This window comes from Zophobas morio, unplaced genomic scaffold (genome assembly GCF_036711695.1).
Source record: "Zophobas morio isolate AGI-343-1 ecotype UQ-CSIRO unplaced genomic scaffold, CSIRO_AGI_Zmor_V1 ptg000040l, whole genome shotgun sequence".
In the NCBI taxonomy this organism is placed as follows: Eukaryota; Metazoa; Arthropoda; class Insecta; order Coleoptera; family Tenebrionidae; genus Zophobas; species Zophobas morio.
In genome coordinates, this window is record NW_026972145.1 from 3811234 (window position 1) to 3836306 (window position 25073).

Here is a 25073-nt window from a genome sequence, read left to right on the forward strand (position 1 = left end):
GGATTCTCGAGATTCCAGAGAAGATTTTGATAATTTTGAAAATTCTAAAGATCCGCAACAAAAATTTTGAAGATTCCACAGAATTTAAGGATTATAAAGATTCCAAAGGTTGCAGATTCCAGAAATTCCAAAAATTCCGGATATTCCGGGACTTTAAACCTAGAAATTTCAATAATTCGGAATATTCCGAGGCTGGAGATTCCAGAAATTCCAAAAATTCTACAGATTTTGAAGATTCTAAATTTTCTGAATATATTTAGAAAAAACTTTAGTTAAAAAACAGAAACATTCTGAAGTTATTGAAGATTTTGAAGATTCGAAAGATTCTGAAATTTCTGAAAGTTTTTGGAAATTCTGGAGATTTTAAAAATTCCGGAATCCCAAAAATTCCAGGGATTTTAAAGATGCTGACTATTCCAAAGATTACGAAGATTATAAAGATTCCACATGTTCCAGATTTTAAAAATTTCGGATATTCTGGTATTCTCGAGATTCCAGAGATTTTGAATATTTCGAAAAGTGAAAATTCCAAAAAATTTGAAAGCTGAATTTTAAACAGTTCCAAGATTGCACAGATTCTAAAGGTTCCAGAGATTCCAGAAATTCTAAAAATTCGAAATATTCTGAAGATTCCAGAGATTCTGACAATTCTGAAAATTCTAAAGATCCAAAAAATTTTGAAAATTGTGGGTGAGAATTCCAAAAAATCTGAAAACTTTGAAGATTCTATAGATCTAAGGATTATAAAGATTCCAAAGGTTCCAGAGATTCCAGAAAATTCTAAAATTCCGGATATTCCGATACTCTAAGAAATTTCAATAATTGGGAATATTCCGAGATTCCAAAGATTCTACAGATTTTGAAGATTCTAAATTTTTTGAAGATTCTGAATATTTCGAAGACTGGAGATCCCAAAAAATCTGAGAACTTTGAATATTTCGAAGATTCTGAAGATTATAGGGACAGAAAGATTCTGAAATTTCTGTAGATTCAAACGATTCTGAAGATTCTGAAGGTTTTGAGGATTCTGGAGATTCTGGAGATTTTAAAGATTCCAGGATTCTAAAAATTTCAGGGATTCTTAATTGTTTGCATATTTTGAAAAATATTAAACAGTCCTAAGATTTCAGAGATTCTAAAGGTTCTAGATATTCCAGAAATCCTAAAGATTCAAAAGATTCTGAAAATTGTGATCAACTAAGAATTTCAAAAAATTTAAAAATTTTGGAGATTCTGTAGAATCTAAGTATTATAAGAATTCCAAAGGTTGCAGAGATTCCAGAAATTTCAAAAATTCCGGATATTCCGGAACTCTAACGATTCCAGAAATTCCAATAATTTCGAATATTTCGAGACTGGTGATTCCAGAGATTTTAAAGATTCTACAGATTCTGAAGTTTCTAAATTTTCTTAAGATTCTTAATATTTCCAAAAGTGAGGATTCCAAAAAATTTGAAAACTTTTTGAAAATTCTGAAGTTAATTTAACAGTCTCAAGATTTCAAGATTCTAAAGGTTCCAGAGATTCCAGAAATTTTAAAAATTCGAAACATTCTGAAGATTTCAAAGACTGACATTTCTGAAAATTCTAAAGATTCAAAAGATTCTGAAAATTGTTACCTATTTCAAAGGCAGAAATTTCTAAAAAATCTGAAGACTGAAGTTTCCAAGATTGTAAAGATTCCAATGGTTCCAGAGATTCCAGAAATTTCAAAAATTCCCTGATATTCCGGGACTCTCGAGATTCCAGAGAGTCTAAAGATTCTACAAATTTTGAAGTTTCTAAATTTTCTGAAGATTCTGAATATTTCCAAAAGTGAGGATTACAAAAATTTTTAAAACTTTTTGAAGATTGTAAAAAAATTAAACAATCCCAAGATTTCACAGATTCTAAAGGTTCCAGAGATTCCAGAAATTTCAAAAATTCCGGATATTCCGGGACTAACAGTTCCACAAATTCCAGTAATTCCGAATATCCCGAAACTCTGGAGATTCCAGAGAGTCTAAAGATTCTACAAATTTTGAAGTTTCTAAATTTTCTTAGATTCTAAAAATTTTAAAACTTTTTGAAGATTCTGAAGTTAATTTAACAGTCCCAAGATTTCACAGATTCTAAAGGTCCCAGAGATTTCAGAAATTCTAAAAATTCTGAAGATTCCAAAGATTCTGACAATTCTGAAAATTCTAGAGATTCAAAAGATTCTGAAAATTGTAAGTATTTTAAAGGCAGAAATTTCTAAAAAATCTGAAGACTTTGAAGATTCCAAGATTATAAAGATTCCAAAGGTTCCAGAGATTCCAGAAATTTCAAAAATTCCGGATATTCCGGGACTCTAACGATTCCAGAAATTCCAATAATTCCGAATATCCCGAGACTCTGGAGATTCCAGAGAGTCTAAAGATTCTACAAATTTTGAAGTTTCTAAATTTTCTGAAGATTCTGAATATTTCCAAAAGCGAGAATTACAAAAAATTTAAACACTTTTTGAAGATTGTTAAAAAAATTAAACAATCCCAAGATTTCATAGATTCTAAAGGTTCCAGGGATTCCAGAAATTTTAAAAATTCGAAACATTCTGAAGATTCCAAATATTTTGACAATTCTGAAAATTTTAAAGATCTAAAATATTCTGAAAATTGTGGGTATTTCAAAGGCTGAAAATTCTGAAAATCTGAAAACTTTAAAAATTCCATAGAATCTAAGAGTTATAAAGATTACAAAGATTCCAGAGATTTCAGGAATTTCAAAAATTTCGGATATTCCGGGTCTCTAACGATTCCAGAAATTCCAGTAATTTTGAATATTCCGCTAAAACTTCTGAAGAATCTCAGTATTTGCAAAACAGTCCTAAAATTTCACAGATTCTAAAGGTTCCAGAGATTCCAGAAATTCTAAAAATTCGAAACATTCCGAAGATTCCGAAAATTGTAGGTATTTCAAAGGCTGAAATTTCTAAAAAATCTGAAGACTTTGAAGATTCCATAGAATTTAAGGATTATAAAGATTACAAAGTTTCCAGAGATTCCAGGAATTTCAAAAATTCCGAATATTCCGGGACTGGGGATGCCACAGATTCTAAAAATTCTACAGATTCTGAAATTTCTAAATTTTTCGGAACATTCTGAATATTTCCAAAAGTGAGGAACCCAAAAAATTTGAAAAGTCTTTGTAGATTCTGAAGAAAATTAAACAGTCCCAAGGTTTCACAGATTCTAAAAGTTCCAAAGATTCCAGAAATTCTAAAAATTCCAAATATTCTGAAAATTGGAAAATTCTAAAAAAATTGAAAACTTTAAAGATTCCAAGGTTATAAAGATTTCAAAGGTTCCAGACATTCCAGAACTTTCAAAAATTTCGGATATTCCGGGACACTAAAGATCTCAGAAATTTCAATAATACCAAACATTCCGAGACTCTGGAGATTCCAGAGATTCTACAGATTCTAAAGTTTCTAAATTTTCTGAATATCCTGAATATTTCCAAAAATGAGGATTCGAAAAAATTTGAAAACTCTTTGAAGATTCTGAATAAAATTAAACAATCCCAAGATTTCATAGATTCTAAAGGTTCCAGAGATTCCAGAAATTCGCAAAAATTCGAAACATTCTGAAGATTCCAAAGATTCTGAAAATTGTGGGTATTGCAAAGGCTGAAAATTCTAAAAAATTTGAAAACTTTGAAGATTCCATAGAATCTAAAGATTATAAAGATTCAAAATGTTCCGGAGATTCCAGAAATTTCAAAAATTCCGGATATTCCGACACTAACGACTCCAGAAATTCCAGTAATTCCGAATATCACGAGACTCTGGAGATTTCACAGATTCTAAAGGTTCTAGAGATTCAAGAATTTCCAAAAATTCAAAATATTGTGAAGATTCCAAAGATTCTGACAATTCTGAAAATTTTAAAGATCTAAAAGATTCTGAAAGTGATGGGTATTTCAAAAGCTAAAAATTCCAAAATCTGAACACTTTGAAGATTTCGTAGAATCTAAGCATTATAAAGATTCCAATGGTTCCAGACATTCCAGAACTTTCAAAAATTCCGGATATTCCTGAAAGCTAAAGATCTCAGAAATTTCAATAATACCAAATATTCCGAGACTCTGGAGATTCCAAAGATTCTACAGATTCTAAAGTTTCTAAATTTTCTGAATATTCTGAATATTTCCAAAAGTGAAGAATCCAAAAAAATTTGAAAACTCTGAAGATTCTGAAAAAAAATTAAAGAATCTCAAGATTTCATAGATTCTGAAGGTTCCAGAGATTCCAGAAATTCCAAAAATTCGAAATATTCTGAAGATTCCAAAGATTCTGACAATTCTGAAAATTTGAAAGATCTAAAATTTTCTGAAAATTGTGGGTATCTCAAACGCTGAAAATTCTAAAAAATTTGAAAACATTGAAGATTCCATAGAATCCAAGGCTTATAAGGGTTCCAAATGTTCTGGAAATTCCAGAAGTTTCAAAAATTCCGGGTATTCCGAGACTAACGATTCCAGAAATTCCAGTAATTCCGAATATCACGAGACTCTGGAGATTCCAGAGATTCTAAAGATTCTATAGATTCTGAAGTTTCTAAATTTTCTGAAGGTTCTGAATATTTCCAAATGTGAAGAATCCGAAAGAATTTGAAAACTCTTTGAAGACTCTGAATAAAATTAAACAATCCCAAGATTTCATAGATTCTAAAGGTTCCAGAGATTCCAGAAATTCCAAAAATTCGAAACATTCTGAAGATTTCAAAGATTCTGACAATTCTGAAAATTTGAAAGATCTAAAAGATTCTGAAAATTGTGGGTATTTCAAAGGCTGAAAATTTTAAAAAATTTGAAAACATTGAAGATTCCATACAATCCAAGGATTATAAGGATTCCAAATGTTCCGGAAATTCCAGAAATTTCAAAAATTCCGGATATTCCGAGACTAACGATTCCAGAAATTCCAGTAATTCCGAATATCACGAGACTCTGGAGATTCCAGGGATTCTAAAGATTCTATAGATTCTGAAGTTTCTAAATTTTCTGAAGGTTCTGAATATTTCCAAATGTGAGGAATCCAAAAAAAAATTGAAAACTCTTTAAAGATTCTGAAGCAAATTAAACAATCCCAAGATTTCGTAGATTCTAAAGGTTCCAGAGATTCCAGAAATTCCAAAAATTCGAAACATTCTGAAGATTCCAAAGATTCTGACAATTCTGAAAATTTGAAAGATCTAAAAATCTTGAAAATTGTGGGTATTTCAAAGGCTGAAAATTCTAAAAAATCTGAAAACCTTGAAGATTCCATAGAATCTAAGGATTATAAAGATTCCAAAGGTTCCGGAGATTTCAAAAATTTCAAAAATTCCAGATATTCCGGGATTCTAAAGATTCTAAATTTTCTGAAGGTTCTGAATATTTTGAAGAGTGGAGATTCAAAAAAGCTGAAAACTGTGACAATTTTCAAGATTTTGAAGATTATAAAGATTCCTAAGACTTTAAAGTTTCCGGAGATTTCAGAAATTTCAAAAATTCCGGATATTCCGGGATTCTAAAGATTCTAAATTATCTGAAGGTTCTGAATATTTTGAAGAGTGAAGATTCCAAAAAATCTGAAAACTTCGTCAATTTCCGAGATTAGAAAGATTCCTAAGAATTTAAAAGTTCCAGAGATTCCAGAAATTTAAAAAATTCCGGTCACTCCTAGAATGTTTTGTATATGTATGTAGGTCTTTTTTTTTACTTACTTTAATTACAATTGTATTATGTATTTAGGTTCATTAAAAATTTGATACATTTCAAAATTTTGACATTGGTAATAAAATAGATATTAAAGTAACTTTTCAAAATATATATATTAGAAACGACTCAAGTTAAAAAAAAAACAGAAAGAATGAAACTTTTATAGTTTTTAACAAATAATGAAAGAATTTTCAAAAAGTCTTGAAAATTTTAAACCCTGTTCTTGGATTTATTACGACTATTTTACAATCTCTTTAAAATTATTAATCTTTTCAAAACCTATAAAATCTTTTTATTAATTCTTAAACTTAAACCTTTTATTTCGTTACTACACCAATTTCAGCCACATTTTATCACCCAACGATCTAAAATTTCGAACCGAGACATTATTACATAAACGGAATTATTCACCGTATCGCAATCGCCGGCTCCCAACCCATCCACACTTCTCAGTTTTCCTTTTTTGCAAGCTCTGCAGAATTCGGTCCGTTCAACCCACCGCTCAGCAAAAACTAAAATCGCGTCGTCGCCGCTGCTAAATCTTCATCTGGGTGAAAGCCGCAATTGAAGGCCAAGTCCCTCTTTGTCCCGATTTTACTAACACGCTCTCCCCTTCCAGGAACACCCTCGGCACCCACCATGGGCCTGTACAAGCAGTACTTCCAGATAGGGCAGTACGCCAGGAACCATCTCCTGGGCAAGAAAAAGAAAGGCAAAAGCGGCCCTCCCTTGCTCATTTTAAAAAACGGAAAGTTTACGAACAGTGAGTAGAAGATAATAAATATCTTAATTTTTGCTTGATGATATCGCTAATATTGTTTTATTGGCGCATAAAAATATTATTTATGGCTCATTTATTCGTCGTTGTGGGTGAAAGAGTGCTACTGTGGTATTTACGGTATGGGATTTTTATTACTGGTTAATTTAATTTATTGTGGGCGGGTGCTCTAGTCATCTATTGTGACTATAGATAATGATCGGTGAATATATTAAATTTAAATTAAGTAAATAAAAACCCGTATGCAGGGATTTCCAAAAACAAACAAAAAGTCTATTTAATATAATACTTACTAAAAAAAAAAAAACGATGACGGTTGTTTTGTCCATAAATCATGACACGTAATCTTAAATTATCATTAATGAGATGGATACTGCAAGCACGTGCAAGTTTTGCTCATTTTGTATTACTTTGTACACACTTTTTGGTAAAGTGGTAATTTTGCAGCAATAAAGTCTTGAAATTAAATTAAAAACTGCTACATTAATAATGGGAAATTTAAGTGTTGCTGAGCTAATTTATGTCTTTTTAAATGCATGAAATTAGCTTCAGATATGTTAATAACGTAATATTTTTTTTTCATTTTGTTAAAGATCGTGTAATTATGTATTTAACTAAGTGTGTCCTCATCCGGCATTGAAGTCTCCACCAAATAAGCGTCTCTCTTGGGTTATAAAGGTGTTTTTTTCACGAGTGGTGTGCTTGTGATTTGTTAGATTTTGGTGAAATTTCAATGCTAAAGTTATTGTGATTTGGATTTGGTTTGGTGCGAATGCGCAAGTTTGGCTTGAACGTGACCATGAACTTCAACGCGCGGAAAATTACTCCAAATATTAGTAAAAACATAGCCATAAATCAAGATAGAGTTACGTTCGTAACAATTAATTGGCCAATTAGTTTTCGCGAAACGTTAAAAAATGTCAGTTTTGTTGTCGTGTTACGGTTTTTTGGTAACTTTCCAGAAATTTTAAAGACCGAATTTTATTGCTGTTTTTTAGACCCGACAGGAAATGAGCAAGTTTTAAAAATAGTTGGGAAATCCAACCAATTCTGAAATTACTGTTAAACTAAGTTTCAAAAATTTGTCTAAATTAAAAAATCTGAAAGTTCAAAATTTTCGAAAATATTTTAATAGTTCGTTATGCGTTATGAGTTTTCTGGGGACTCGGTCATTCTGGAGATTTTGAAGATTCCGAATATTTGGAAGACTGAAGATTGCAAAAAATTTGAACACTGAAGATTCTGAAGGTTGTAAAGATTCCGAAATTTCCACCGATTTCAGGAACTTCAGAATTTCCGTGTATATTTCGAGGCTCTAGAGATTCCAGAAATTCCAAAAATTCCGGATATCCTGAGATTCTGAAAATTTCGAAAAGTGAAAATTCCAAAAAATTTTAAACTTTGAATATTCCGAACATTTTGAAGAATTCCAAAGGCTCCAGAGATTCCAAAAATTTTAAAAATTACGGATATTTCGACACTAGATATACCAAATATTCTGGATATTCTGGGACTCTAGAGATTCTAGACATTCTGAACATTTCGAAAAGTGAATATTCCAAAATTTTTTAAAACTTCTGAAGAATTTAAATAAAGATTCCAAAGGCTCCAGAGATTCCAGAAATTTCAAGAATTCAAGATATTTCGAGACTAGATATACCAAAAATTTCAAATATTCTAGATATTCTGGAATTCTAGAGATTCTAGACATTCTGAGCATTTCGAAAAGTAAAGATTCCAAAATTTTTTAAAACTTCTGAAGAATATAAATAAAAATTCCAAAGGTTCCAGAGATTCCAGATATTTTAAATATTCTGAAGATTCGAAAATTTTTGAAGAATTCTGAATATTTCGAAGACTGGAGATTCCAAAAAATTTGAAAACTTTGAATATTCCGAAGATTCTGAAGATTATAATTTTCAAGATTGATGGTTCCAGAGATTCCAGAAATTTCAAGAATTCGAAATATTTCGAGACTAGATACACCAAAAATTTCGCATATTCTAAATATTCTGGAATTCTAGAGATTCTAGACATTCTGAGCATTTCCAAAAGTTAAGATTCCAAATATTTTTAAAACTTTGAATATTCTGAACATTTTGAAAGATATAAAGATTCCAAAGATTCCAGAGATTCTAGAAATTGTAGAAATTCCAAAAATTTTATAACTTTGAATATTCCGAAGATTCTAAAGATTATAATTTTCAAGTGTCTAGGCTCAAGAGATTCCAAAAATTCCAGATATTTCCAGACTATACAATTACAAAGATTCTGGATATTTTGGCATTCTATAGATTTCAGACATTCTGAACATTTTGAAAAGTGAATATTCCAAAAAATTTTAACACTTTGTAAAGTTTATAAAGATTCGAAAGGTTCCAGAGATTCCAGAAATTTCACAAAATCCGAATATTCCGGAAGTCTAGAAATTCCAGGAATTCCCATAAGCCCGGATTTTTCGACATCCTAAAGATTCCAGAGATTTTAAAGATTCTACAGATTCTGAAAATTCTAAAGTTTCTGAAGATTCTGAATCTTTTGAAGAGAGAAGATTCCAAAAAAATTGAAGACTTTAAATATTCGAAAATTTTGAAGATTGTAAAGATCCCTAAGATTGCGAAGGTTCCAGAGTTTCCAAAAAAATCCGGATATTTCGAGACTAGATATATCAGAAATTCTAAAGATTCCGGATATTCTAGAATTCTAGAGATTCTAGAAAATATTTCGGAGAATAAATATTCCAAAAATTTTGAATGTTCCGAAGATTTTGAAGAATATAGATGATTCCAAAGATTTCAAAGTTTGCAAAGATTATAGAAATTTGAAAAATTCTAAATATTCTTAAGATTCTGAAGATTCTAAAGATTCTGACAATTTTAAAATTTTAAAAATTCCGGATATTTCAAGACTAGATATAGCAGAAATTCCGAAGATTCTGGACATTCTGCGATTCTATATATTCCAGAGATTCTGAACATTTTGAAGGGTGAAAATTCAAACATTTTAAAAAATTTAAAGATTCCGAATATTGTAAAAATTATAAAGATTCCAAAGGTTCCAGAAATTCCAGAAATTAAGAAAAATTATTACGGATTTCTACAAATTCCTGAAATTCCAATAATTCTACATTTTCCAAGACTCCAAAAGATTCTACAGATTCCGGAGATTTTAAGGTTTCTGAAAATTCCAAAAAAATGAAAATTTTTAAATATTCAAAGATTCTGAAGATTGTAAGGATACTTAAGATTGCAAAGGTTCCAGAGTTTCTAAAAATTCCGGATATTGCGAGGCTCTAGATATACCAGAAATTCCAAAGATTCCAAAGATTCTAGAGATTCCAGAGGATATTTCGGAAAATGAAAATTCCAAAGGTTTCAAATATTCCAAAGATTTCAGAAATTTTAAAAATTCGAAATATTCTAAGTATATCAAAGATTCTGACAATTCTGAAGATTTTAAATATCCCAAAGATTCTGACAATAGAGTATTTCTAAAATTGAAAATTTCAAAAAATGTGAAGACTGAAGATTCAGAAGATTATAAAGATTATAAAAATTCCTAAGTTTCAGAGATTCCAGAAATTTTAAAAATTCCGGACATTCCGTGATTGGAGATTTCAAAAATTCCGGTTATTCTGGAATCTAGAGATTCTGAAGATTCTAAAGATTTTGAAGGTCCTAAAGTTTCTAAAGATTCTGAATATTTCTAAGACTGAGTATTCCGAAGATTCTGAAGAACATAAAAGATTTGAGAGATTTCAGAGATTCTACAGGCTCCAGATATTCTAGGAATTTTAAAGATTCTGAAGATACTGAAATTTCTGAAGGTTCTGAAGGATCCAAAGATTCTGACAATTCTGAAGATTCTAAACATTTAAGATTCCAAATATTCCAGAAATTAAAAAAATTCTAGATATTTCGAGACTACAGATTCCAGAAATTCTGGATATTCTGAAGATTCCGAAAATTTTGAAGATTCCAAAGATTCTAACAATTCTGAGTACTTCGAAAGCTGAAAATTCCAACAAATCTAAAGACTTTGAAGATTTTGAAGATTACGAATACTTGAAATATTCTGAAGATTACAAGGATTTCAAAGGTTCTAGAAATTCCAGAGATTCGAAAAATTTCAAAATCCTGGATATTCCGACACTCTAGAGGTTCCGGAGAATCCGAAGCTTCTGGAGATTCTGAAGTTTCTTAATATCCTGAAGATTCTCAAGATTTCAAAGATTCTAAAGTTTCTGAAAATTCTGAATTCGAAGGCTGAAGATTCCAAAAAATCTGAAGACTGAAAGAAAATTCCAAACGTTCTGAAGATTATAAAGATTCCAAAAGTTCTAGAAATTCCAGATATTTCAAAAACTCCAGATGTTCCCAGATTATAGATCCCAGAGATTCTAAAGATTCGAAAGATTCAGAAGGTTCTGGAGATTCTGAAGATTCATAATATTCTGAAAAATTCCGAATAATCCGAGACTCTAGACGTAGATTCTAAAGATTCTGAGCAGTTTCAAGACCCGGAATATTTCAAAGACTGAAGATTCCAACAAAGCTAAAAACTGAAAGAAAATTTCAAACGTGAAGGAAATAAAGATTTCCGAAACTATAAATTCCATAGATTCTAAAGTTTCTGAAGATTCTGAAGCTTCCGAGTACTTCGAAGGCTGAAGATTCCAGAAAATCTGAAGATTGAAAGAAAATTCCAAACGTTCTGAAGATTATAAAGATTTCAAAAGTTCTAGAAATTCCAGCAATTTCAAAAATTCCGGGTATTACTAGACTATAGATTCCAGAGATTCTAAAGATTCTGGATGTTCTGAAAAATCTGAAGATTATAAAGATCTCAAAAGTTCCAGAGACATTCGGAGACTTTCGGGATTCTAGAAATTCTGGGATTAGAAAGATTTTAACGATTCTAAAAATTCTAAAAAGTCGAAAGGTTCTAAAGTTTCAGAGTAGTTCGAACACTGTACATCCCAAAAAATTTGAAAACTTTGAAGATTCCGGAGATTCTGAAGATCATAAAGATTTCTAAGATTTGAAAGATTCCACAGATTTTGAAGATTCCAAAAAAATTAAAATTTTGAATATTAAAAGATTCTGAAGATTGTAAAGATACCTAAGATTGCAAAGGTTCCAGAGTTTCCAAAGATTCCGGATATTGTAGGATTTTAGAGATTCCAGAGAATATTTCGGAAAATGAACATTCCAAAGATTTCAAAAATTCCAAAGATTTCAGAAATTCTAAAAATTCGAAATATTCTGAAAATTCTAAAGATTTTAAATAACCCGAAAATTTTGGTAATGCTGGTTATTTTGAAGGCTGAAAATTTAAAAAAAGATTTTGAAGATTTAGAAATATATAAAGATTATAAAGATTCCTAGGTTCCGGAGATACTAGAAATTTTAAAAATTTCGAGACAGGAGATTCCAGAAATTCCATGGATTCCGGATATTCTGGACTCTAGAGATTCTAAAGATTCTGAAGATCCTAAAGTTTCTAAAGATTTTGAATATTCTAAAGAATCTGAAAACTCCAATATTCCGAAGATTCTGAAGAACATAAAAGATTTGAGAGATTTCAGAAATTCCAAAGGTTCTAGGAATTTTAAAGATTCTGAAGATACTGAAGATTCTGGAGTTTTTGAAGGTTCTGAACGTTCTGAAGGATCCAAAGAATCTGACAATTCAGAAGATTCTAAACATTATAACGTTTCTAAGAATCTGGAAATTCCAGAAATTAAAAAAAAATTCCAGATATTTCAAGACTAGAGATTCCAGAAATTCTGGATATTCTGAAGATACCGAAAATTTTGAAGATTTCAACAAATCAGAAAACTGAAGATTCCGAAGATTCTGAATACTTTGAACATTCTGAAGATTACAAAGTTCTAGAAATTCTGAGTTTCTGAAGATTCTGAGTATTTTGAAGCCTGAAGATTCCAGAAAATCTGAAGACTGAAAGAAAATTCCAAACGTTCTGAAGATTATAAAGACTCCAAAAGTTCTAGAAATTCCAGCAATTTCAAAAATTCCGGATATTACTAGACTATAGATTCCAGAGATTCTAAAGATTCGAAAGATTCAGAAGTTTCTGGAGATTCTGAAGATTCTGGATGTTCTGAAAAATCTAAAGATTATAAAGATCCCAAAAGTTCTAAAGACATTTCAAGACTTTTGAGATTCTAGAAATTTCGAAGATTCTGGATATTTCGGTATTAGAAAGATTTTAACGATCCTAAAACTTCTAAAGATTTTAAAAATTCTAACGATTCTGAAGAGTCTGAAGATTCTCAACAGTTTTAAGACAGAGGATCCTAAAAAATTTGACAACTTTGAAGATTCCGGAGATTCTAAAGATCATAAAGATTTCTAAGATTTGAAAGATTCCGAATATTCCGAGACTCTAGACATAGATTCTAAAGATTGTGAGGATTTCCAAGACTCTGAATATTTCAAAGACAGAAGATTCCAAGAAATTTGAAGCCTGAAAGAAAATTCCAAACGTTCTGAAGATAATAAAGATTTCACCGATTCCATAAATTCCAGAAATTTCAAAAATTCGTGATATTCCGAAACTATAGATTTCAGAGATTTTAAAGATTTTGAACGCTCTAGAGATTGTGAAAATTTTGGATATTCGGAAAAATCTGAAGATTATAAAGATCTCAAAAGTTCCAGACGTTCGGAGACTTTGGATATTCTAGAAATTCTAAAGATTCCGGATATTCCGGGATTAGAAAGATGTTAACGATTCTAAAAATTCTAAAGATTCTAAAAATCCCAAGGATTCTGAAGACTCTAATGTTTATAGAGATTCTAAAGAGTTTGAAGATTCTGAATAGTTCGAAAACAGAAGATTTGAAAAAAATTGAAAACTTTGAAAATCCCTTAAGATCATAAAGATTTCTAAGATTTGAAAGATTCTGAAGATTTTCACAACCCTGAATATTCTAAAGATTTTAAAAATCTAAAGTTTCTAAAGGATTTGAAGATTTTGAAGAGCTTAAAGATTCTGAAGATCCTAAAAATTCTAAAGATCCTAAAGTTTCTGAAAATTTTGAATGTTTCGAAGAATGAAGATTTCAAAGTTTTTGATGATTCTGGAGATTTCTAAAAATTCTGAAAAATCTAATGACTCTAAGGACTCGATTTTCAAATATTCGAATCCAAAGAATTAAAGATTATTTATTATTATTAATTATAAAAAAAAGTAATTTTCGGTATTTTTGGAAGAAAAAATATTTTAGAGTATTTTTTTTTAATTTCAAAGAACTTTGAGACACTATTTTCCAAAATCTATCTACTAAAGCACTGAATTCCTTTAAAGAAATTTTACAATCCCACGCGATCTAAATGTCGACACCTCACCATTTCCCCAAACCCAGATTCTCCACACTTCCTCGCTTCATTCAAACCCAAACCAAATCGAACCCACGAAGCCGCAAACCCCCTTTCACTCCGCCAGAAAAATCCATTACCCAATCCGAAACCCAAACCTCTTTACCTCCATCCGACAGCGATAAGTATTTTAACATTTACACATCAAACCTTTCCCAATCCTGCGAGCCGATTTTTTCCCAAAATCGCACAACACCATCCAAAGAACCCAATTCGACGCGCTTCTGCTTCACAGCGCATTACCAAACCCAAAAAGGTCACTGCTAAGACCAACAACCTCTTGGGCAATGCTAACCGATTCCGAGCGATCCGGAAGATTGCCCAAGAGCTCTCGATGCTTCATTTCTATCGTAGACAAATCCGGCAAATTTAACATTGTCTCAGTCTGCGCCGAATTGTTCGTTGGAAAGTTTGAGGCGAGGTAGAGGAAAGAGTGTTCAAGGACACTGATTGGCCGAGTTTGTGCAATGGGAGTGAAAGTGCATCATGTGTTACATGAGATGAAAATTATGCATCGCTTTTGCGCTTTCTGGAGAGCAGTTGCGAGGTTAATGACTTAAGGTTTCTTATTTTGGGTTTAGTGGTTTGTCTGTGGTCACTTATTATTATTAATACTATTAAAATTATAAGCGAATCATCTCTGGGAGACTTTTGTTTGTTGATCAAGCGGAACCTAGGCAAATATCACGGTTTGACAAGGCTTCAGTAAACAAACAACGTGTCTAATACAAAGCACTCGTCTTTAATAAGTCGCTGTGAAGGTAAGAGGTCTGTTGAACTCGAGTCTGGAGAGCGCGCTGGCCACTAAACAGGACCGCCGGAGGACATTCATCTCCGATAATAATTAATATTAGAACACCTGATGCAATCACCAAAACTTGAAGCACCGCAATTTTCAACAAAAAAAAAATAAATAAATAAAAAAATATATAGAGTGTCCCACGCTCTTTCGACTCAGTCGTACCAACGTCATATCCTGTTTGTGTTTTTACAAGGTTTTTTTTAACCAGAATTTCCTTATTTGTGATAAACCGACCTTAGCGGTTTTGCGATAATCTAATGACGTTTGTTTTGACTTAATGATTTTATTCTAATGTCACTTATATCGGTTTTATTGTCGTGTTGTTATTGTTTAGTAAGTTTCCAGAAATTTTAAAGACCGAACTTTTATTTCTATTTTATTGAGTCGACAGGAAACAAACAAGTTTTAAATTAAATATAATTTCAAATATATTGTTGTTAATTTTGTTTGGGTGTTAAGTTGTTATTGAACTATAAAAAGACGTTTTTTTTGACGAATTATGGCATTTTGGCGTTATTTGGCGCGTCTGGGTGTCGTCGATTGGCGATTTTATTGGATAGATTGTATCTGAAATTGCTGGACTGATGGTTGTGATTTTTTTAAGAATGCCGTCTAGATCTAAAGTTATCGGGTTATTGTCAAATGTGGTGACCTCATTTCAGCATTCTTCAAGTAAGTCCGACTTAAATGTTTTAAAATAGCACGCTTTTGGTGGTCTATTTTAAATTGAGCGTGTAGGTTTTGGTAAAAAAAATAAAATTGTCAAACCAAATTTTGCAACTTAAATTTAAATATTTCAAAAATTTTAGAGGTTTCGGAAATTTCAAAGCTTCCAGAAATTCCAAAAATATATACCCAGACTTCTCAGAAAATATAAAGATTGTCAAGATTCTGAATGAAAATATTAAAATGAAAACTTTGAATATTCCCCAAGATTCTGAAGAATGTAAAGATTCAAAAGATTTGAAAGCTCCAAAGGTTTCATAGATTCAAGGTATTCTAAAGATGCGAAAGATACTGCAGATTCAGAAGTTTCTGAAGATTCAGAAATTTCTGAAGATTCTGAGTATTTCATAGCTGAGAGTTGCAAAAAATCTGAAGACTGAATATTCCAAAGGTTCTAAAGATTCTTATAATTACAAGGTTACAGCAATTACAAAAATTTCAAATATTCCAGGTATTCAAAGATTCTAGAAATTTCAGAAATTCCAAAAATTTCGGACATTCTGAGACTGGAGGTTCTGAAGATTCTGGAAATTCTGTTGATTCCAGAGAATCCAGAAATTTCGAGAATTCCGTATATTCTGAAACTAGAGATTCCAGAAATTCCAAAGATTCCGGATATTGCGAGATCTAGAGATTCTAAATATTCCAAAGAATATTTCGAAAAATGAAGAAAAGATTCAAAAGATTACAAAGATTCTAGCGATTCTAGGTATTCTAAAGATTCGAAAGATACTAAAAATTCTGGAGTTTCTGAAAATTCTGACGGTTCTGACAAGTTTAAAGATTTTAAAGATTTTCAAGGTTCTGAAGATTTTGAATATTTCAAAGCTGAAGATTGCAAAAATCTGAAGAGTGAAGATTCCGAAGATTATGATTTCAAGGTTCGAGAAATTTCAAAAATTCTAGATATTCCGAGACTCTAGAGATTCTAGAAATTCCAAAAATTCCCAACATTCCGACACTAGAGATTTTGAAGATTCTGAAAATTATGAAGATTCTGATTACTTTGAATTTTCTGAAGATTACAAGGATTTCAAAGACTCCAAAAGATGGAGAAGATTAGAAAGATTCTGAATTAGAAAGATTCCAAAATTTCCAGAAATTCTAGGATTTCTCAAGATTTGCAAAATTTTGGAAATTCTGGAGATTTGAAGATTCTGAAATTTCTAAAAATTATAGATTCCAAAATTTCCAAAAATTTCGGAAATTTTAAAAATTCCAGGTTTTCCCAGAGTCTGGAGATTCCAGAAATTCCAAAAATTGCGGACATTCCTGGAGTTTTCAGATTCCAGAAATTATAAAGTTTCGAAAATTTCTGAAGATTCCGAAGATTCTAAACATCATAAAGATTTCAAAACTTCTAGAAATTCCAGAAATTAAAAAAAAATCCGGATATTTCGATACTGGAGAATCCAGAAATTTTAAAGATTCGAACGTTTCTAAAGATTCCAAAGGTTACAGAAATTGAAAAAATTCCACATCTTTCGAGACTAGAGATTCTAAAGATTCCGAAAAATTGCAAAATTTTTGAAGGTTCTTCAGATTCAGAAGATTGTAACTATGAAGATTTTAAAGATTTCAAAGATTCCAAAGATTTCGAAGCCTCCAAAGTTTCTAGAAATTTCAAAAATTCCGGATAATTTGAGAACAGAGATTCTAATGATTCAAAACATTCAAAAGATTAATAAGAATAGAAAGATTCTGAATTTTCAAGGTTCCAAAATTTTCAGAAATTCTAGGATTTTTAACAATTCGAAAAATTTTGAAAATTCTGGAGATTTGAAGATTCCGAAATTTCTAAAATTTATAAAGAATCAAAAATTTCTAAAAATTTCGGGAATTTTAAAGATTCCAGGTTTTCGTAGTCTCCAGAAATTGCAGAAATTCCAAACATTGCTGATATTCCTAGACTTGAGATTCCTGAAATTCTAAAGTTTCGAAAGCTTTTGAAGATTCTGAACATTACAAAGATTTCAAAGGTTCTAGAGATTCCAGAAATTAAAAAAAATCCAGATATTTCGATACTAGAGATTTCAGAAATTCTAGAGATTCGAACGTTTCTAAAGATTCCAAAAATTAAAATTTCTGAAGATTTTAGAAATTGTGAAGATGTTAAGGTTTTTGTAAATTCCAAAAAATTCGCAAACTGAACAGATGATTGTAAAGATTTTAAAGATTTCAAAGATTCCAAAGCTTTCAAAGACTCAAAAGGTTCTAAGAATTCCAAAAATTCCGGATATTCCGAGAATAGAGATTCTAAAGATTCCGAAAAATTCCAAAAGTTCTGGAAACTGAAGATTTTAACGTTTCTGTAAATTTAAAAAACTCCGAATAAACTTCAGATTCAGAAGATTGTAACTATAAAGATTTTAAAGATTTCAAAGATTTCAAACACTAAAAATTCTAGAAATTCCAAAAATTCCCGATATTCCGAGAATACAGATTCTAATGATCTAAAAAATTCGAAAGATAATGAAGCTTCTCAATTTCAAAGATTCCAAAATTTCAAAAAATTCCGGAAATTTTAAAAATTCCAGGTTTCCCCAGACTCTAGAATTTCCAGAAATTCCAAAAATTGGGGATATTCCGAGAGTAGAAATTCCAAAGATTCCGAAAAATTCCAAAATTTCTGAAGGTTCTGGAAATTGTGAGGATTTTAAGGTTTCTGTAAATTCCAAAAAAATCAGAAAACTTCAGATTCAGAAGATTGTAACTATGAAGATTTTAAAGATTTCAAAGATTCCAAAGATTTCAAAGACTCCAAAGGTTCTAGAAATTCAAAAAATTCCGGATATTCCGAGAATAGAGATTCTAATGATTCAAAAAATTTGAAAGATTAAGAAGATTCTGAATTTCAAAGATTCCAAAATTTCCAAAAAATTCGGAAATTTTAAAAATTCCAGATTTCCCGAGACTCTAGAAATTCCATAAATTCCAAAAATTGCGGATATTCGTAGACTTTTTGAGTCCAGAAATTCTAAAGTTTCGAAAATTTTTGAAGATTCCCAAATTCTAAACATTATAAAGATTTCAAAGATTCTAGAGATTCCAGAAACTTCAAAAATTTCTGATATTTCGATACTGGAGATTCCAGAAATTCTAAAAATTCGAACATTTCTAAAGATTCCAAAAGTTCCAGAAATTACAAAAATTCTGGATATTCTAGAGATTCTAAAAATTCCGAAAAATTGCAAAGATTCTGAAAATTCTGAGTATTTCGAAGCCTGAAGACTCTAAAGAAACCTGAGAGATTATAAGGATTCCGAAAATTCTATACCGAAATTCTTGAAATTCCGGAAATTTCAAAAATTCCGGACATGCCAAGATTCTGGAGAATCTGAAGAATCTGAACATTCCGAAAATTCTGAAGATGCCATAGATTCTGACAATTCTGAAGACTGAAGATTCCGAAGATTCAGAATGCTTTGAAGATTCTGAAGATTACAAGAATTTCAAGAGTTCTAGAAATTCCTGACATTGCAGAAATTTCAAAATTCGGAATATTCCAAGACTAGAGATTCCGGAAATTCTAAAGATTGTAAAATGAGTGTAGATTCCAAAAAATACGAAAACTTCAGATTTAGAAGATTGGTAAGAATATAAAGATTCAAAGATTCCAAAAGGCTCTAGGTATTTAATGAATTCCAAAAATTCAGGATATTCCGAGAATAGAGATTTTAATGAATCGAAAAATTCGAAAGATGAGAGAGATTGTGAACATTTCGGTTTTCGAAATTCCAAAATTCCAAAGATTCTCAAGGTTCCAAAGATTCCAATAGTTCTAAAGATCAAAAGATTGTAAAGATTATAAATAGTCCAAAGTTTCCAAAAATTCTGGAAATTTTGAAATTTCCAAATTCCAAAGATTTCAAAGGTTATAAAGATTCAAAAAATTCTAAAGATTATAAAGGTTCCAAAATTTCCAAAAATTCCGGAAATTTTGAAATTCGAAATTTCAGAGATTCTAAAGTGTCGAAAGCTTCTGAAGATTCTAAAGATCCAGAAGATTCTGAAAATTATAAAGATTTCAAACGTTCTAGAAATTCCGAATAATTGAATACTGGGGATTCCAGAAATTCTAAAGATTCTAAAATTTCTGAAGATTTCGAAGGTTCCAGAAATTCCAAAACTTCCGGATATTCCAAGACTAGAGATTCTAAAGATCCCGAAAAATCAAAGATTCTGGAAATCGTATAGATTCTGAAAATTCTGAGGATTTCGAAGGCTGAAGATTCTGAAAAAAACCTAAGGTTCCAGATATTCCGAGTTTCTAGAGATTCCATATTCTAAAATTTCTCAAGATACTAAAGGTGCTAAATTCTAAAAAAAAATTAAATCAAAGGTTCTCGAGGTTCCAGAAATTCCAAAAATTCAGGACAGTCCGAAATTTGAGGTTCTAAACGCTCAAAACATTCTAAAGTTTGGGAATATTTTAAATTCTGAAGATTTTAAAGATTCCTGAAATTCCAAAAATTTCAAAAATTCTGAATGTTCCAGAATTTCAAAGATCCTGGAAATTCTGGAAATTCTGACGTTTCTAAAAATTCTGAAAAATTTGAAGGCTCAAAAAAATTACGTTTTCTCTCAAAAAAATAAATGGAGCAAATATTTGCATTTTTTCGGTCATTTAACAAACAAACACACAAACAAACAAATAAACAATGTACTTGAACGCTTTAAAACTATAGTTCAAGTTTGCTCGGTTAAGGTCATTTGAAGAAATGCTTTAAAAAAAGCATTAAATCGTAATTTTGTTAGAATTTCCGGAAACCGATTTGGACGTATTTTAATCAATAACGAAAAAGCTTATTTTAAACTTCATTGAGATCAAAAATAACATTCAAACAAAATATTAAATGACAACATTTATAGTCCACTAGAATTATTATCATTACAATAAATTAGTGTGAACGTTATTCCAAACAAAATATATAATTTCCAGTCCGCTTTCATATTGTCCGTTTACCGCAACGTACTCCGATTTATTCCAGGAATTTGTAAATAGTTATGGTTTAGCTTTCAGTTTAATAACGATAATTGCGAAGAAATCGCTTCGCGCTAATTTTATTGACCAACTGACCAAGAAGATTTTTTTTTCATTAAACTTATTACAAACAACATTTTTGGCAAATTCTGAAGCCACACTGCATCATTATGCAACAAATTCCGATTAGAATAATTAACGAATCTATTTTAATCAAGCAATTACGTTATAAAGTAGAAAAACAAACCGATGTTTGTCGCAAATTAACACGCAGATCCAGATTTGTTTCTTATTTTTACACGTGATTTATTACGTATTACGTATTAACATAATTATTACAGTAAATGGTTACTAAGATAATCAAATTAATAATAAAGAGGTTTAAAATCTTGACAAACTTGTTCTTGATTAGTTTGCTTCTTAATTTCAGCTGACTTAGCCTTGAAAAATTAGATGAATAAATTTCCGCGAATGAGCCAACAATGTAGAAAAAAGCGCTGCAAATATGGAAAATTTTGAATATAGCTAATTAAGCAAAATCGAGGTGTGGACTTGGAAAGTGTAGTTTTTATGTTGTTGTCGTAAATAGGATAGAATTTAAAATTAGATTTTGTGGATTGACGTGTTTATAGTTTTTTGGGGTAATTTTATGACAGGTTGTCTTAATCGTTTGCGAACGTCAATGATAATGTTGACGTTTTAGTCACAAGATTTTTTTTATTCTATTTGTTTGATATTTTGAAAATTCCAAATATTTGTAAAAGTTGGAACACTTTAACTTTGTGGTTTTAAAAATTTTTTGGGCATTTAAAGGATTCTAGTTTCTAGTTTTAGAACTTTCAGAATTTCGACGGTTTACAAAAAGACTTCGGAAAATTAGGAGAGTCTGAAACTATTAAGAAGTTTGAAATTTCCATACATCTTAAAAACTTCGAAAATTTTCAGGAAATTTTCAAAAATCCAGAAATTTCAAAAATTCCACAAAATTTTAAGTTATCGTTTCAAAGATTAAAACCGTCACAAAGGACTACGAGAATTCCAAAGATTCCAGCAGTTCCCAATTATTATTGAAAAAAAATCTGGTGAGTTAAAATTTGAAAAATTCTCGAAATTTCACAGATTCCACAAATTCTAAAGCCACCAAGAATTGCAAGTTTTACGAAGATTTCGAAGACTTCAGTAAATCCAGAGATTTTGGAAATTCTCCAGATTCCAAAGAGACTTTTGAGACCTTAAAGACCCCACAAAAGTTTAAAAAATTACAAAGATTCCAGAGATTCAAGAAACTGCATACATTTTTTCATTTACAGATATTATAAAGACTTCAGATGTTCTAGTAATTCTATAAATTCTAGAGATTTTAGAGAGTCCAGTGATTCCCGAAATTGTACAAATTCTACAGTCGTGCGATTCCAGCGGTTCTAAAGATATTAAGATTCTAGAGATTCTAGAGTTTCTAGAATCTCTAGAGATTCTAGAGTTTCTAGAATCTCTAGAGATTCTAGAGTTTCTAGAAATTCTAAAGATCCTAGAGATTCTAGAGATCCTAGAGGTCTTAGAGATCCTAGAGGACTTAGAGGTCTTAGAGTTCCTAGAGATCCTAGAGGTCCTAGAGATCCTAGAGATCCTAGAGATCCTAGAGTTTCTAGAGATTCTAGAGATTTTAGATATTATAGAGATCCTAGAGATCCTATAGATTCTAAAGATCCGAAAGATTCGAAAGACCCTAAAGACCCTAAAGATACAAAGGATTCCATTGATCCCAAAGATCGCAAAGATTCTAAAGTTTCTAAAGATACTAAAGGTTCTAAAGATTGAAAGGATTAGTGTATTGCAAGAATTCCAATATTTCAAGTTTCTAAAGATCCCAAAGATTCTAAAGATTTTAAAAACCCTAAACATTCTAAACATTCTAAAAGTACTAAAATTCTAAAGATTTTTTTAAACCCTAAAAATGGAAAATCTATAAAATCTGAAAGTATTAAAAATTCTGAATTTCTTGAAATTTCAAACCTCTAGAAAAGCTAAAAACTTGGGAACCTTACATCCTAAAAATTTCAAAAAGCAAAAGTTCAAGAGAATTCGGAGAGAATACAATACAAAATATATTCCATTGAATTCCATAAAATTCGGAAGAATGTGAGAGAATTTCAAGAATATAAGATAATCTGAAAAATATCCGAAAGAATCGAGGACAATAAGGGAAAATCCGAAATAAATCACAGATACTTCTAGAAAATTGGGAAGAATGTGAGAGAATCCAAGAGAATACAAAATAATCCGAAAAATATCCGAAAATTCGGCAGAATCCGAGTCGAGGGGGCTAAAAAAGAACTCGTAAGAATTTGAAACAGTCTCAAAAAATCATGGAATATTTCAAAAACATTCCAAAGAATCCGAAAGAATAAAAGATAATCCGAAAAATAGCCGAGAGAATCACAGAGAATCCAGAATAATCCGAAAGAAAGACTTCAAGATACTCCGAGAGAATCGACAGAGTCCGGAAAACCCAATAGATTTCCAGAGAATATGAGAGAATTCGGAAAAACCTGGGAGAATCCAAGATAACTCAAAAACCCCAAGAACAATATGCAAAGAGAATTTGTGAAAATCCGAGAGAATAAGAGAGAATCAGAGAAAATCGGACAGAATACGAAAGAATCCGAAAAAATACGATAGTTTACGAGGAATTTGAAGAAATCCGAAAGAATCCAAGAGAATCTGGAATAACCGAAGGAATACGAGATAATCCAAAAATATCCCAGACAATCCAAAAGAATCCGGAAAAATCTGAACGAATCCGGGTGAATTAGAAAGAATCGTAGAGAATCCGGAAGAATCCGGAAAAATGTGAATCACTCCGGGAGATTATGAGAGAATAAAAAAAAAACTAGAGAGAAACCAAAAAATCCAACAGAATCCGAGATAATATGAAGAATATCACACAGAATTCGAGCAAATTCTGAAAAATCGAAAAGAATCCGAAAGAATACGACGGAATTCGAGAAAATTTGAAAGAATTAGAAAGAATCCGAGAGAATACAAGAAAATGCGGATGAATTGAATAGAATTACAGAGAAGCAGAGAGAATCCAGAAGAATCTGGAAAAGAATCGAAAAGAATCCAAGATAATACGAAAGAATTCGAAAAACTTCCGAGAAAATGCGAAGTAATCCGAAAAGAGAGAATTTGAGCGAATTTTGAAGAATCCGAAAATTTTCAAGAGACTCCGGGAGAATTCAACAGAGTCCAGAAAACCCAAAAGACAGAGAGAATTCAAGAAAACCGAAAGAATGTGAAAAAATCCGAAAGAATGCCTGATAATCCGAAAAATATCCGAGAGAATTTGTGAAAATCCGAGAGAATAAGAGATAATACAAAAGAATACCATAGAATTTGAAAAAAATCCGAGAGAATCCGGAAGAATTTGAAAGAATGGGAGAGAATTAGAAAGCACCAAAGAGAATCCGGCAAAATTGAAAAAAATTCGAAAGACTCCGGAAAATATGAGAGTATCCAAAAAATTTACGGAATCCGGGAAAATCCAAAAGGATCCAAGATAACAAGAAAGAATCTGAAAAAAATTCAAGAGACCTGAGAGAATCCGACAAAATCCGGAAAACACAAAAGAATCAAAGGGAATTCGAAAAAAATCCGAGGGGATCCGGAAGAATCCGGAATAACCTGAAAGAATATTAAGTCGATAAAAAAATATATCCGAGACAATACAAAAGAATCCGGAAAAATCCGAAAAGAATGCATGCATGATAATAAGAAAGAATCTCAAAAAAAAATCGAGAGAATGCGAGATAATCCCAAAAATATCCCGAATTCGGACGAATCTTGAAAAAATCATAGAATTCGAGAAAAACTTGAATTTTTTGAAAAAATCCAAAAGAATGTGTGATAATCCGAAAAATATCCGAGAGAATTAGGGACAATCAGAAAAAATCGCACAGAATACGATAGAATCCGAAAAAATACCAGATACTACGAAAAATTTGAAAGGATGCGGGAAAATCCGACAGAATAAGAAATAATACAAAAGAATACCAAAGAATTCGAAAAAAGTTTTAGAGAATCCGGAAAATCCAATAGAATCCGAGTTAAAATGAAGAATATCACACAGAATTCGAGCAAATTCTGAAAAATCGAAAAGAATCCGAAAGAATACGACGGAAACCGAAAAAACCCGCAAGAATATGAATCAGTCTGAAAAATATCTCAGAGATACCTAGACAATCCGGAAGAATTTCAGAGAATCCCAAAAAAATCAGAGAAAATTTGAAAGAATCCGAGAGAATACAAGAAAATCCGGATGAATTGAATAGAATTAGAGAAAATCAGAGAGAATCCAGAAGAATCTGGAAAAATCGAAAAGAATCCAAGATACTACGAAAGAATTCGAAAAACTTCCGAGAAAATGCGAAGTAATCCGAAAAATATACTAGAGAATTTGAGCGAATTTTGAAAAATCCGCAAATTTTCAAGAGACTCCGGGAGAATTCGACAGAGTCCAGAAAACCCAAAAGACAGAGAAAATTCGAGAAAAACCGAAAGAATGTGAAAAAATCCGAAAGAATGCCTGATAATCCGAAAAATATCCGAGAGAATTTGTGAAAATTCGAGAGAATCCGAAAGAATGCGGAAAAATCT

The 25073-nt window shown here is 31.0% G+C and overlaps 1 protein-coding gene across 3 annotated transcripts in view; it reads left to right on the plus strand.

Annotated features, from left to right (window-relative positions):
* Positions 1 to 25073, plus strand: part of LOC135140604 (scavenger receptor class B member 1) — a 93232-nt gene that overhangs the window by 34231 nt on the left and 33928 nt on the right. For all 3 annotated transcript variants that reach the window (XM_064071223.1, XM_064071222.1, XM_064071221.1), the window contains exon 2: positions 6344 to 6487. In XM_064071223.1, the coding sequence (XP_063927293.1) occupies positions 6364 to 6487 (124 nt within the window). In that variant the 5' untranslated portion in view covers positions 6344 to 6363. The remainder of the gene's footprint in view (positions 1 to 6343; positions 6488 to 25073) is intronic.